General features: G+C 39.3%; 1 protein-coding gene across 1 annotated transcript in view; it reads left to right on the top strand.

Annotated features, from left to right (window-relative positions):
* Nucleotides 1-15,407, top strand: part of LOC136878691 (deoxyribodipyrimidine photo-lyase) — a 127,256-nt gene that overhangs the window by 16,242 nt on the left and 95,607 nt on the right. The window contains exons 3-6 of the mRNA XM_067152113.2: nt 1,363-1,489; nt 4,201-4,326; nt 7,319-7,521; nt 8,737-8,895. Coding sequence (XP_067008214.1) covers nt 1,363-1,489; nt 4,201-4,326; nt 7,319-7,521; nt 8,737-8,895 — 615 coding nt within the window. The remainder of the gene's footprint in view (nt 1-1,362; nt 1,490-4,200; nt 4,327-7,318; nt 7,522-8,736; nt 8,896-15,407) is intronic.

Here is a 15,407-nt window from a genome sequence, read left to right on the forward strand (position 1 = left end):
TGATTTTTGTCTATAGTGTATTTATCTTTCAATATCTTAAATACTTGTTTTGTATTTTAAATCTTCTATTGCAACCTGTAACTCTCTCATGTCTTCTTTAAGTTCTGTGATCCATCTAATAATATTCTTACTTTTCCATAATTTTTCTATTATTTTTCTACTGATTCTATTTTCTGGTGACTGTATTAGATGCCCTAAGAATGATATTCGTTTCTTTTTCATTGTGCTGGTCACAGGTTCCATTTCTTTATAAACTGTTTCATTGGAAGCTAGTCTCCAGACTCCATTTACTTGATAATTTTTATTTAAACAGGTTCTCACTATTCTCCTTTCTAACTTGAGTACTCTATCTATTGCAACTGTGTTTGTTGTTTTGAATTATGTTTCACTTACATATGTAATTTGTGGCTGGGTGACTGTTTTGTAGTGTTTCAATTTGGTTGCTATTGAGAGACACTTTTTATTATATGTATTCTTGGTAACATGCTGTGCTGTAAACAGTTTATCTGTTCTATTTTGCTATGCTGGTTTCTCGTTCAGGTTAAATGTGATTATTTCACCTAAATATTTAAATTTTTCTACAATTTTTATTTCTTAGTCTCCCAGCTTAATTTTGTTTGCAAGCAAAAGTTGAGTTAGCATCATTTCTGTTTTTTTTTTTCAAATGAAATTTTCAAACTAATATTTTGAGCTATTTCCTGAAAAGATGCTATTTGTTTTGTTTCCTGAATATCATTGGCCAGAAGAGCTAGATCATCAGCAAATCCTAGACATTTCAAATGAATGTTATCCTTCTGGGTTCCAATTTTTATATTTTTTGAGTTGTTCTTGTACCATTCCCTCATAACCTACTCTAGTGCACAGTTAAAAAGAAGAGGTGACAATCCATCACCATCTCTTAAACCAGTTGTTACCAAGTTCTCCTCTGAACTTAATTTTATAAATCCTATTAGTTAGATTAAGTTCAATCAATTTGATTAGCTTTGGGTGAAGTCCAAAATGTTTTAAAATTTTTAATAATAAAGGTCTGTAGATGGAGTCGTAGTTTTTTTGAAATCTATAAACGTTATTGAAAGGGGCTTGTTTCGTTTTCTGTAATATGCCACGACTAGCTTCAGAGTTATTATTTGTTCAGTGCAGCTTCTCCAAGGTCTGAAGCCTCCCTGCTATTCACCTAACTGTTGATCAAGTTGTTCCTTTAATCCAATTATATAGTATCTTAGAGAAAAGCTTGTATGTGCAGTCAAGGATGGAAATACCTCTATAGTTGTCTGGATACTTCTTTCCTTGTTTTCCATTACTTGTAATAAAAAATTGTTAAATGAAATATTGATTACTCCTTTACTTTTGTACTTATTTCAGGTTGCACCTTCTATCTTGGAATTCAAGTTCAACAAGAAACGTGTTCGAGTTCTATCAAAAGCGAAGGAAATTCCTGATAATGCTGAAGGAGTTTTGTATTGGATGTCTCGAGATCAGAGAATTCAAGGTTACTTTCATGACAATATTTAATATATTCCATCAGAATATGTAATCTTTCATAAGTAATTGGAGGTCAGAAGGCACTCTCATAATAAGAAACTATTATTGGAGAAAAATTGTTTCTTCTGTTGAAGTGTACAAAACTTGTAAATTCTCCAAACATGTATGGCTACTTACTTTTCTGTTTATTCAAGTGTTTTCCTTTCTTTGATCTTTGAATCAGGAAAAGAAAAGGGAAAAAAAGAAGAAATATGTATGGTATTCCCATTTTCCTCTATCATATTGAAATACTTTATAGTTTAACTGCTTCCACTTAAACTTACCGTAGGATTTTCAGGTCATCGCCGTACAAGAGGGGGGAACACTGACTATTTTTGGTGTAAAGAATTACCGTATAATCTCGAATACCACCCGCCACCGAATAAGACCCGCACCCTTATTTTGAAAGAACAAAATTTTAAAAAAAGTGAAGTCAGAATTATTTACAATCTTTACTAACACACGTCAAATGATTAGATAATACAAATAAAAGTAAACAAACATTTCCAGAATGATATCCAAGAAGTTCATTCATCATCAGTACCAACTTCGGAACTTTCATCACCATCACCTTCCCACAAAATGTCGTCATCGCTGCCATCCATAACATTAGAAATGCTACATTTCCTGAAGCTCTTCCGTATGAGGTCTCCAGGGATGTGATTCCATGCCATCAGAATCCACAAACACAGCAGCTGAACTTCCAGGCGCTGAATGCGACCAGTTGGGGTCAGTGTGTGATTATCAGCCACCATCCATTCTGTATAGAGCTGTTTCAATGCTGCTTTAAATGGACGGTTCACACAGACATCCAGCGGCTGTAGCATATACGTCATCCCGCCCGGAATGACTGCTAGGTCGGTTTTCCCATCCTTGATATATTTCTTCACAGCATCTGTTGTGTGGCCGCAATAACTGTCAAGAACAAGCAAGCTAGCTCTTTTGTCCCAGCAATGTACCAGGGCGACATTACCAGACACACTACCCAGTCTTCCACAAGTGAACTCTCCATCCAGCTGGAGTTCTGAAATCTGACGATAACACCAGTGGGTAGATTTTTAGGAAGCGTCTTTCGCTTGAGAGCAACGTACGGCTGTAATTTGGTTCCGTCGGCGAGAATACATAACATTACTGTACACCATTGTTTACCACCTGTTCTAATGATAACACTTTTCACACCCTTAACATTCACAGTCCTGTCCACTGGCATTTCAAAGTAGACTGGCGTCTGATCTGCATTGCCAGTTTGGGAAAGCAAATATGCATTTTCCTTCTACAACCGAATTATGTGACGCTTAAACGACAATAACTTCTCATCGTAGGCGCCAAGAAGACGCTGTGAAATTGAGGTACACCTTCGTACGCTCGACCCATTTCTTTTATAAAAATTACAAACCCATCCTCGGCGTGCATTAAACCCTTCCGATGAAAGTTCCTTTGTGATCTCTAATGCCTTTAGCTGACACATTTCGGTTGACACACCATATCCCGATTCCCGCCTTTCTGTCACATATTTATAAAGTTTTTTTCAATTTCTGGGAACTGTCTACTCAGTCTATGAAAAGCTCTACAATCACCACTACATGTTAATAGCACATTTTTCTTCTTTCTCCATTCGCGAATACACAACTCGTTAATATCCTATTTCCTGCCGGCGGCACGATTTCCAATAATTTCGGCTTGCCGAACTACTTTCAGTTTCTCACTCGCAGTAAAAGATCGTAAACGCTTTGTGTAATTCATGTTGATACTCCAAGAACGTGCGTGAGACTGATGCCAAGCGCGGAAGTAGCGCGTACTGAGAGCGGAGGGAGCATTGTCGCCAAGCCGCGCCGGCGGTGATGCCCGCACCCAATTTTGTAAGCGATATTTTCGAAAAAACTGTGCAGGTGGTATTCGAGATTATACGGAAATCCTTTAAGTTTAGTTTCCTCCCTTCTCTTACTGTACTTAAAGCTTTCCACCCAAGTTTCTCTAACATTTTTGATGCACTACTTTTTCTCCTGAAATCCCCTGTTACAAATCTTGCTGCTTTTCTGAAGATATTGGGCCAAGTGATGAAATGTCATGTTTGTTGCCAAGTTTGAAAATAGATGTGATATCAGTTTGTTTCCAACTGTCGGGGAATGTACCAGAAACCATACACAGGTTTAAAATTATAGAGAGATGCAGAAGTATTTTTGATGAATATAGAGCTAATATCATTGGGTCTGGTGGAGCAGTTTATTGGGAGACTATTGATAATTTTTATCAATGTACTCTGGAAACATAGTAATATTTTATAATGTTTTAATCCTAAATAACCTCCGAGGATGGCTCAAGTGGAGTCGAAACTTGTTTGGTAGAATCAAATTTTGTATCAGCAGATGAAAACTGTAATAAATGTTTATATTATTGTAAATGTTTAACCGTCAATGCAGAAATGAAGTTTATAACCTGTAATCCGTTACTGGTCAGAGATCACAGCATCGAACAAGGATAAAGTATATTTGGCTGCTATAGTACCACTGGTGTAGGTGATGAGGTGGTTGATGCACTTATTGAAAGATGTTTTACCAATATCCAAGTCTTATTGGAGAAATAATGTTCAATATAACTTATTTCTTGAAAATTGAAAACATGATCATTTAATGTCTTTGTAGTCCTGATCATTGAATATGTGTTTGTGTTTGTTTATAGATAATTGGGCATTCTTGTATGCTCAGAAGTTGGCATTGAAGAATGAAGTACCCCTCCATGTTTGCTTTTGTCTGGTGCCCAAGTTCTTAGATGCCACCATTCGACACTACAATTTTCTGTTGAGAGGTGAGCCATTTTCATTTTCAAGTACGGTATAAGGTGAAATCGAGAGTTATGAGGGTAGGTGGTTTGTTGTCTGAGTTAACATCTTAAGCATTACTGATAGTGAAGACAAAGAGAGGAGCAGTGTTCAGAGGTGAGTCATGGGTGAAAGGAGGAAGGAGATGTACTGGAGACAAAGTAACACTTATTTTATTGTCTTAGTTTGTACAAAACTTGATCTCAGCAATTAACTTGAAAGAGACAACCATATTCATTAACCTATTCCTATGCAACAGATACAACCATTATGAGTACACAAGAACCTCGTTTATCTGGCCTGCATTAATCCGAATCTCCAGTTTATCCGAATCAAAAATAATAAAGATTTATTTTTAGTTGTACAGTATTTCTAATTCGCGGTCGACTCTTCTTGAATATCTTCTTCGTCAAGGATAGTTAAGGACGGGAATTGGAAGTAATTCGGGGACGGTCTGTCACAAAGGTACCGCCCCAACATTCGCCTGGAATTGAGGATGGAAAACCGTGGACTCTTCTGATTTCCTTCACACATTTACAAGCATTCCCAGATGCTCGGACATAGATGTGAAGACGTAAATGACTGGTTGAAAAATGACTGTAATTCAGGCTACGGCATAATGACAGATGAATAAATTATTGCCTCTTGTTCCTCGGCAGGTAATGACAAGAGTGACTGTGAATTTGAAAATGAAACCGGCGCTGCATCAGAAGAAACAATGACTCATGGAGGGGCAACAATTCAACTGGACAAACTGATGGTCTATTTAGAATCCCAAACTGAAACCTCACCAGCATAACTGATATTAGTAAAACATATTCGTGATCGTACTCTGCGCAAATGCTGTACAAATGTAAAACAGAAAAAACTCGCGCATTATTTTAGTGCATAAAACAGAGTTGGAAATGTAAGAAAAGTGTTCTTATATTTTTTTGTACAGTTGAAAAAAAAGGTATTATTGTACAACTTATGTTAATGGATTATATAACATGTACTGTACTGTATTTGTTTTTTGGTTGTTTTTGTTGTTTGTTTTTACGGATTATCCAGTTTTTTATAATCTGGATCAGTTCAGGTCCCACTTAATCCGGATAAACGAGGTTCTTGTGTATTTAAATCAGAAACCTATTTTAATTGTGATTTTCCCTATTAATATTACATTCAGAGGAAGCACTAGTGTATTCATGGGCTACATTATTATTATTATCATCTGAATAAAATGTCTGCAAGTTATATGTTGATCTATAAAATTGGGTATATTCCTTAAGCAATACCCTTGTATTTTGGGGTGATGGTGATGGTAACAGTAATAAATGCTAGTAAGCAAGATGTCTTATCATCACTAGGAAGAATTTTCTATATTTTCTTGATGCTGGAGAAGCTCATGGTTCACAATGTCTGACAAGGTGTTGAATATAATCACGGTCACTCAGTTTTATATGACAAAGGAGGATTAGAGACATTGCTGTTCTTGGGATTTTGACATGAGATCTTTTCCCATAGAATTTACATTGTAACTTCAGTTTAAGGTAGGAGCCTAAAATGTGAATCCAAAGTTGTCTGTTGCAACATTCTCGATCGAAAGTGTAAAGAAATATTCGTGTTCAGTAGCATTTTTAAGATTTAAAAAATTATACTGTATTTACGCAAATTATCCCCGCCACTGAATAATCCCCGCACCGTAACTTTAGGAAGGCTGATTTTGTAAAAAATGCCAACATTGACGCAAATAAAACCCGCACCCCAATTTCGTGCCACAGTTTTATAAAACAAATATGGGTTATTATTCGCGTAAATACGGTATTTTAATTTTTCCTGGCTGATTAATGAATAAGTTGAATTAATGTATTTTTTATATATTAAGTCCGAGTGAGTTGGCCGTGCAATTAGTGTCACGCAGCTGTGAGCTTACATTCGGGAGGTAGTGGGTTCGAAACCCACTGTCGGTAGCTCTGAAGATGGTTTTCCATGGTTTCCCTTTTTCACAGCAGGGAAGTAGGCATAGAGAAATGCAAGACAATGGTGATGATTAATGGAGAAGGAGAGGTGTATTGTCAAAGTCAGGGGGTAAGACTTCGAAACTGTGGAAAGCTTCATGTACTTGGGAAGCTAACTGATGCATGACTGGACATGGAGATCAGTGGGACATATACCTGAAACCAGTGGTGCAGGATGATTTTAAGACATAGGTTATCTCCATACATTCTTCTTCTCCTCTCTCCATACGGTACAATCTGTCATTTTTAAAGATCATCATTTCTGAGACTCCCCGTTTCTCAACATTCTCCTACTGTCCTTGCATGTTTTATTCTGTAAGCAAGTTAAATCCTCTGTGAGCCCCTTTTCTTGCGCTAGAAAGCAGATGGAATGAACATGCTCATTTGAATTCCAATGAAGAATATCATAAACATTTATATGTTGCAAACTGTCTTCCCATTTGGTTTTTAAGATACTTTTGTCATTAGTACAGGAAAAGGACTTGGTAGAACGTCCCACTGATTACTTTTTTATGGTTTTGGGGGACAACATCATGATAGGAAAGATAAGAGATCCCCATTGCTTCTACCTACTTGGCCAACTTTGAGTCCCTTCTGACTGACGATATTTGTTTATAGTTCTGTGTATTAAGAAGTACAACCACTACCGCTGTCTGATATGTTAGATTGAAAGAAGACAGGAAATTGTGAAGCAGGCTATAATATCATACTGAGACAAGTAGATTTTCAGCAACACTGGAATAGCAGGTGTCAGGACTGGGAACATGGTGTCTGGAACTTGCAATCCTGAGATGTGAAGTTAGGAAGCAATAGAAAACCATCTTCAGGACTGCGGACAGTGTGGTTTGACAGGTAGTAGAGGTCTGTTTGATGGCAGAGTGATCATAGGTTGAGATTTTTAATTTCTCTTCAGTTTCCAAGTATACAGTAGAACATACAGTCTTCATGAAAGATGTAACACACTGAATTTATCTGACTTCAGGTCTAGAAGAAGTGTCTGAAGAATGCAAGCAGCTGGATATTGAATTTCATTTACTGATCGGTGAGGCTGTTGGTGTCCTCCCAACGTTCGTTGAAGAGCACAAGATGGGAGCAGTTGTTGTGGACTTCTCACCATTGAGGACTCCAATGAAGTGGGTCGAGGACGTGAAGAAGAAGCTCCCGAGTGATGTACCATTCTGCCAAGTAATTAAGACGATTTATTTGTAAAATAGAATGTAGAAATATAAGAAAAATGCATTTTCTTGTTACATCCTTTTACTGATCTCCATATCCAGTTATGCACCACTTTCCTTCCCATTACGTGAAGCTTTCCACAGTTTCAAAGTCTTACCCTTGGACTTCCACAATACTCCTCTTCTTTTCCTCTAGTCAGGACCATTGCCTTGCTTTTCTCTATGCTTATTTTGATTATGTAATTACCAATGTACTCACTCAACATATCCGGTTGACCTTGCACTTCCTCTGCCTTACTCCCCCCCATCAAGCAACATCACCTTCAGCTCTCTGTCCCCATATTTTTTCTTTGTCTCCTTCACAATATCACTCATTACCTTCCTTCTTCTTTCCTTGTCTGTCCAAACTAAGAACTACCAAAAATTAGCGGCTGAGATGGCCTGTCATTTGCTTGAAAAATGTAATGGATGTGCATAGGTGATTGAATCAGGGGCAGATCAGTAGGTAGCTGCGATCCTGGACGGCACTACACTCGCACAGAATATATGCATGTGGTGCATGTAAGTCCCACATCTGAAGATGTCTTACACCATGGTATTCCCACTCTCATGCAGTTATAGTCCTCTACACTGTGTAGGGCAAATCACCACTGGGAGACAGGCCTTTCTTTCAGTGGGATGTCGGGATAAGCCAGCTTGCTTCTCCACTGGGCTGTCAGTTGTCAATATGGACCGTAATGAAATTTATAACTTACGAGTTGAAAGTCTCCACTGGGCGATGCGGTTTGCTTGTGAGTAAATATTTGTAATGGGGAAAGTTAACAGTTAAATCGCTTCTTACAAGGATCTGTGTTTGACACGAACTTTTCCTGGATTTAAGCCATTCTGAGGGCTGGTATCTCTACAGGGAATGACGGAAATCTGTCTCCTGCTTCACATCCTCTCTATATCTGCAGCAGTGTCCCTTTGGATGTTAAGATGGCACTATCACTATGAACCAGTACTTACCTTATGACGGGGACTTCAATGTGACAAAATTCGACAGAGGGAAACTATGTACTGTTTTAATTAATTTTTAAACGCTATAGAGTCATGTCATCAAAGCAACCAAAGATTCCAGGTCTATCAAATTTCTTCCAAGAACCTGTAAAGATAGCTAGTGTCGTAGCTTGAGTTAACGAACCTGTATTTATTTAGTAAAACTGTAATCGCTTTGTCTTTGCAGGTGGATGCTCACAACATTGTGCCTTGCTGGGTGGCTTCAGACAAGCTGGAGTATGCAGCCCGGACTATCCGCAATAAAATTAACAGCAAACTTCCCGAGTTCCTTACAAGCTTTCCTCCCGTCATCAAGCACCCACACAAGTCCAAGTTTAAAGCTGAGGTAAAAATCATTGTTATATTGTTAAGTCTGTAAAGTTTGAATTTGTATCCCATTCTTTGTGGGAAGTGTAGGATAAAACGAAAGCTGGGTAAGAACAGGAAGACTGAAGATCTGTCAAGACAGCCCCTCAATGAGTGTTGATGCAAGCCCTCCTGATGAAGCTGGGAAGCAGGAACGAGCTTGTCAGGGCTGAGAAGAGATGGATGTGGGAGAAGTGGGATTGATGAGGAGAGAGCCTGTCCATTTAAAGACAGCAGTGTGTGAAGATAATCCTTGTCCTCTTCCCACACTGACCTGTCATAGTGTTTATCTTATTGTGTGTTCCTTTCAGTGTTTCTATCTTTCTATGTACATATTTTATTTGTTGTCCCACTCTTGTCCCGTTTCTTTACGTGGTCGGGTACGAGCTGAGATGAATCTCGTGGCGGCTTTTTGTGACCGGATACCCTTCCTGAAATCAACCTCAACACAGGAGTTGGTGAGATGTAATGAATGGTGTGATATATGATAGTAGGAAGGGAGAAGGTGGAACCCGGTGCCGGCACGTAGCCAACTCCTGTCGAATAGAACCAAGGGGTCTGCTTAAGGCTTAACGTCTCCATCTGATGGACGAATCACCATCAGCAGCGTCATATGCCCTCACTCCATACGAGCCTTACCTTACCCATCAGCGCTACAGCTCATGGAGAGCCCAGGCCTTCCCAATCACATTTGTCCATGCTTCACGGTCAAGAGCAACTCTTCTCCACCCACGGATTTGCAGTTGTCTCACGTCCTCCTTGACTTCATCCAACCATCTCTTGCGCGGTCGTCCTTGCTGTCTTCTTCCCTCAGGATGTCGATGGAATACCTGGCGTGCTGCCCATCGAAGTTTTCCTCTTCTTATTTCTACTGATATATGTGGTTCCTCTTACAAGCTGTATAACTCTCTCTTATTTTGTATTCGCCAGATTCCATTTTACTGAACTGGACCATATGTCTTCCTAAGAATTTTATGCTCCCACATATCCAATGCTTCCTTACCTCTTTTGGTTAGCACCCATGTTTCACTACCATATGTGACCACCGGCCTTATTACTGTTCGATAAATCCTCTTTTTGATCTTACGGGAGATTGTACGCGACTTGATTACTTTTAGAAGGCTAAAATAGCAACGATTTCCTTGCGCAATTCTCTCCGTGATTTCAGCCACTGTATCATTATCATTAGTGAGTCTTGATCCCAGATAGTTGAAATTATTAACACTTTCTAATACTTTCCCGTTGGTAATTAAGTTATCTTCATTTCACTTCTCACGTGATAGAAGCATATACAGTATAACCTCAATGCATCGTTTCCGGAACTGTCGTTTTCCCATATCCATCGTTCAATTTATTCAGTCCCAAAAATGTTCCATATAAACCAATGTTAAATTTCCTTGCATCTGTTGTTCCTCGAACTATCGTTTTATTGCATCGATTGTCAAAAAATATTTGTCCTCGGCCACAATTTTCGCACATGGATCGATCGAAAGTAAGAAAAATATACGCAAAAGTTTTTTGAATTTAAAGAGACAGCTGAATACTCTAGCATATAATAGCGGCAACCTGTTACACAAGAATGTACGAGCGATTATGAGTTGCTAGTCTTGAGCAAGGATCTCGTAGGCTGGAGTGCTGTGCACATGTTATTCACGCGCAATCTCACTATGAGCCTCCTGGCGCCAACACTTCTTCTCGATCCATTAACTGGCCTCAAGAAGTATTCTTATTTACAAGAATTAAAACGAAGGCATTGTAAAATTCAAATTTGCCATCATTTTCTGTGTTGCTATTGGCTGGCTAGGGCTGCCAGCTTCATTGAAAATGAGAAAATCGCGCAGTTTAAAATAGCCACAACTTGCGCTGGGTACATTTTAATTAGTCACAGGCTTATTAATCACGTCGTACCTTGTGATGTGGTGGGATGCTAGAGGCCTGTTAACCACTTTGTTGCCCCCTGCCCAGTTGTCTTGTTACAAGCCAGACCTAACTAAGCCAGATCAATAATCTTTTCACTAGCCTCATTTTGAAACTAATTTCTAAGCTGGCAGCATCGCTTAGCCCGCTGCGAAATCATCCGAGGTGCACCATGTCGAATTTCTAAACTCTGTGACATCGTCCGAACCGCACCATGTGGGATCTTTAACCTATCATTCATGAAGGGTCTACAGAATGTTTACCAAAATACAGGTTATCGCTGTAATATCGACATACATACATACATACATACATACATACATACATACATACATACATACATATATACGTACATACATTACCACGTATATCATTAATTTGCAGTAAGAGAACTGACCTTGAAGGTTTTTCACTGACTACAAGATGTAAGTAAAAGTGAAACGAAACTGCGTAACCAAGTCGCGCTTATTATTTTCATCATGTGTGTCATGACTGCAATAGTTTGATATTGTTATGTATAGTATGAGCATGTCCGGCTCCGTGGCCAAATGGTTAGCACGTGTTGGTCTTCATTTCAAGAGGTCACAATCGGGTCGGGGATTTTAACTTTCGTTGGTTAATTCCAACACTTCGGGGGCTGTGTGTGTGCATGCAGACTTATGTATTAGGATTCATCTTAGGTAGAGCTGCATTTTTGTTAGCGCATAGATCGCCTATCACGCGACAACTCGAAAGATCTACACCCGGCTTCGGAGGTCACACGCCATTATCACTATTATTATTATTATTATTCTTTCTTCGTTTATTATTATTATTATTATTATTATTATTATTATTATTATTATTATTATTATTATTATATTTACATGATGAAAAATGCCCAAATACAATACCCATATTTTAATATTTTGCTTTCCCCCTATTTTATGTCAACCGCATTTATTGTTTTCCCGCATCCATCGTCATTTTCCCCCTCCCCCTTGAAAAACGATGCATCGAGGTTTTACTATATTTTGTTTTTTCACTGTTAACATTTAGGTCTGCTTTCCCTAATTCTTGTTCTAGCTCTTCATATGCTGCGATCATGGCTCATATCGTTTTTCCCAGGATTACTATATCATCAGCATAGGCTAAATACTGCACTGCCTGGTTATACAACGTTCCTGTTTGAATAGGGTTTCTACTACAAATAAAACATGCCAGCGCACCTTCTCTCACATCAGTGCCTCGGACGATAGGGAGTCACCTTGCTAAAGCCCCTTGTTTGCTTGGAATTCATTTGAGAATTCATTTTGGGCTTTGACTTTATATCTTGAGAGGTTCAGTGTCGTCTTTACTAACCGCTTCAGTTTTCTTGGTATTTCCATCTTATATAATCTTATAATTTATTTTGAACTTACAGGCCTTCGCCCATTACAATGCTCAAATTCATACAACCAAGCAAGAACTGAATATTAATCATGATGATATTAATTATTAGAGTTGAATTGTAAACAAAATGGCACATGGTCAACTCACTACTGGAGAGCCGTCTAGCCCTAAATTACTATGAACTATTCGTACGTGGATATGTGAAGCTTTTCACGCGATAGTATGGATTTTGAACTAATGGAGGAATTACCGGCCAACGTGAGGCTTCTCACGTGCCTAAATATGCACTATTAGGGATTATAGTAAAATGAAAACCACACCGACCCGAAGTGCTCACTTCTGGGTAAGGTCTGGTGCAAACCAGATAATGGGGAATGTTGTGTAATCTGCTAAGGCTGCTTAACAGACCAGTATAAATCATAAAGTCAAGTAAAATAATTTAATTTCGTATGGCTATTACTAGCCGATTGCAGCCCTTGTAAGGCAGACCCTCCGATGAGGGTGGGCGGCATCTGCCATATTTAGGTAACTGCGTGTTATTGTGGTGGAGGATAGTGTTATGTGTGGTGTGTGAGTTGCAGGGATGTTGGGGACAGCACAAACATCCAGCCCCCAGGCCAATGGAATTAACCAATTAAGGTTAAAATCCCCGTCCCGGCCGGGAATCGAACCCGGGACCCTCTGAACCGAAGACCAGTACGCTGACCATTCAGCCAATGAGTCGGACATAAAGTCAAGTTAAGACAAAGGATAGTGAAAGAGGAAGGATGGAGCAACCCTGTAAAACCTGTTTCTGCATCCTATCCTGTTAGCATGTCTGGTAGAATTACCACTACCTGCCGACGTTATCATAACATTTAAAGTGCTAAGTGCCAATCGCTGACTGACCTACTTATGCTGGCTCCTCCACTACTTACATTCCAGGTTATTACATCATATACTACCTCACATTTCCCTTAGACATTGTTTTTTCACTGCGCATAAGAACTTATTACCGCTGTCATTTCTCCACTGGTTCGCTATCCATACAGTAATTTTTTGCTCATCTTTTTGCCTACACATTTTCTGCTGCTTCTCATTTAGAAACTTAGTCCTTAGTTTCTATGTCCCAATACAATCACAGAGTAAGTGTAGGTCATCATACTTAGCCTTACATAGTATGCACTGCGAGCTCTCTTTGTTTCTGATATCCATCCCTTATTTCTATGCAACCCCATCAGCCACCATATTATCCCATTCTTTAATCTTCCGTCTCCGAATCTTATACTTAAGTTGGAGATCTGGTAGACCTTATAGAATAGGCTGAGCAAAGGCCTTTCTCTACCTTCTTCCAAGCAATTCCGCATCTGGATGTCCTTAATTCTCATTATCAGGGCCCTCTGCATTCTACTTCCATCCCTCCCACCAAATATATCCCATACCCAATTTCTCAACATAACTTTTAATTTTTGCTATAGGTCTTTTCTGCTCTAATGGCGGGCAGCCTACATGCTGTCAGGGGAAGCAGGGTGCGGGCAGTATGTCACTGCCCAATCAGGCAAAAGATCGCCTGGCGGTGGCGCTGGGAACTACACGGTCTCCCAGGGAGTTTGCCACGCTCACTTCGCTCTCCAAACTGCTGTGTTGCCGAGTAGCCTTGCAGTGTGCATGTGGGCATTACTAAGAGCTTGCTTGACGAGTTTATTTTAGGATAATTCTTGTTTTATGAGTAATTCTTGCCGCGTCCTTTACTGCATTCTTCGATTAGCATGTTCGTGGCATGTGATGTGACGTTAGTTTGTTTCTATTTACATTGCTCTATGCTGTTGTTGCATGTAATAACTGTACTATATATCTTACAATGGCAAAGAGGAAGAAGATAAGGAGCCAAGGTAGAAAAATGACCAGCAATGTTCATGAATATTTTCAAAAGGAAGCAGAAAATAACGGCCCTTTAGTGATGATGATGATGATGATGATGATGATGATGATGATGATGATGCTTGTTGTTTAAAGGGGCCTAACATCGAAGGTCGTCGGCCCGGCCCTTTAGTGAGTTTGTAAAGTGCAGCAGAGAGTGTCGGAAGCTTGTCAAGTTAGTACGCAAACCGTTCAGCGTATAGTAAAAGAAGGTAAAGACATTACCTACCCAGTCATCTGGTTCCATCTCATTTCAATCACCGTGCAAACGAATCAAAAGGAACTGTATAACAAAGACAATCGACGGATTGCATAAAGATGTAATAAGAAGAACTCTCCTCAGTTACGGTATACGTAAAGGTGAATACCCGACACTGAACAAATGTGTTGTGTAACTCTGTACTTTTGAACAAATTATTTTTCGGTCTGTTGTCATTGCACGTTTTATGTGTATTAATTAACTCATATCATACTACATCGAAGATATAATAAAATATTAAAAAATAATAAAAGTCATCCACAAGCCATACTTGAACTATAACATACGAAGATCTCTATTTCAAAGTTATGTGGATTTCAACACAACTTGAACACGCGCGCAGGTGCTCCTGGCAACATTGTAATAGTGGCCTCTGTCTCTTTCAGTTAACGGCCTCTCACGTTGTGGTGGATTGGTCGGCCCCATGCTCCCCGCTTCCCCTGACAGCATGTAGGCTGCCCGCCATCAGAGCAGAAAAGACCTATAGCTAACCGTCATCATACATTCCTTCCAGTTCGTATCTATATGCTTTCTGCAACAGGATACCACTGCCACTCCGTCTTAATCTAGATCAATAATTTAATACCCTTTTAGCACAGTAACTCAGTAAACTCTCCGCATAAGATTATTGCCCCCACATTAGTTGTACATTGCAGTAATCTCATAACCGCCTTACTGAATTTATACATTATTTGGTTCAGGCTGACCCTTTTCTTTTCTAATCCCCATAATTCAACCCCATATAAAGCTCTGCTTAAGGCCAGAGTTTTTAGCACAAACCTCAGTATTTTATAACTTACCCCTGGGTACTTGGCGACTAGGATTTTTATTGCTGCGAGGGCTGCTACCCGTCTCAATTTGCACCTTTTGATGTGGTCATCCCATCCTCCTTTTCTGTTTAGTATCACTCCTAGGTATTCTAATCTGTCTGCTTCCTCTATTCTTGCCACCTGGACCCACCATTCCCTTACTTTTTTTTACCCTCTTCCTCTTACTTAAAATCATTACCTTCGATTTGTTATAGTTAATTTTCAGTGACCACTTAT

The sequence above is a fragment of the Anabrus simplex genome, chromosome 8 (genome assembly GCF_040414725.1).
Source record: "Anabrus simplex isolate iqAnaSimp1 chromosome 8, ASM4041472v1, whole genome shotgun sequence".
Classification (NCBI taxonomy): domain Eukaryota; kingdom Metazoa; phylum Arthropoda; class Insecta; order Orthoptera; family Tettigoniidae; genus Anabrus; species Anabrus simplex.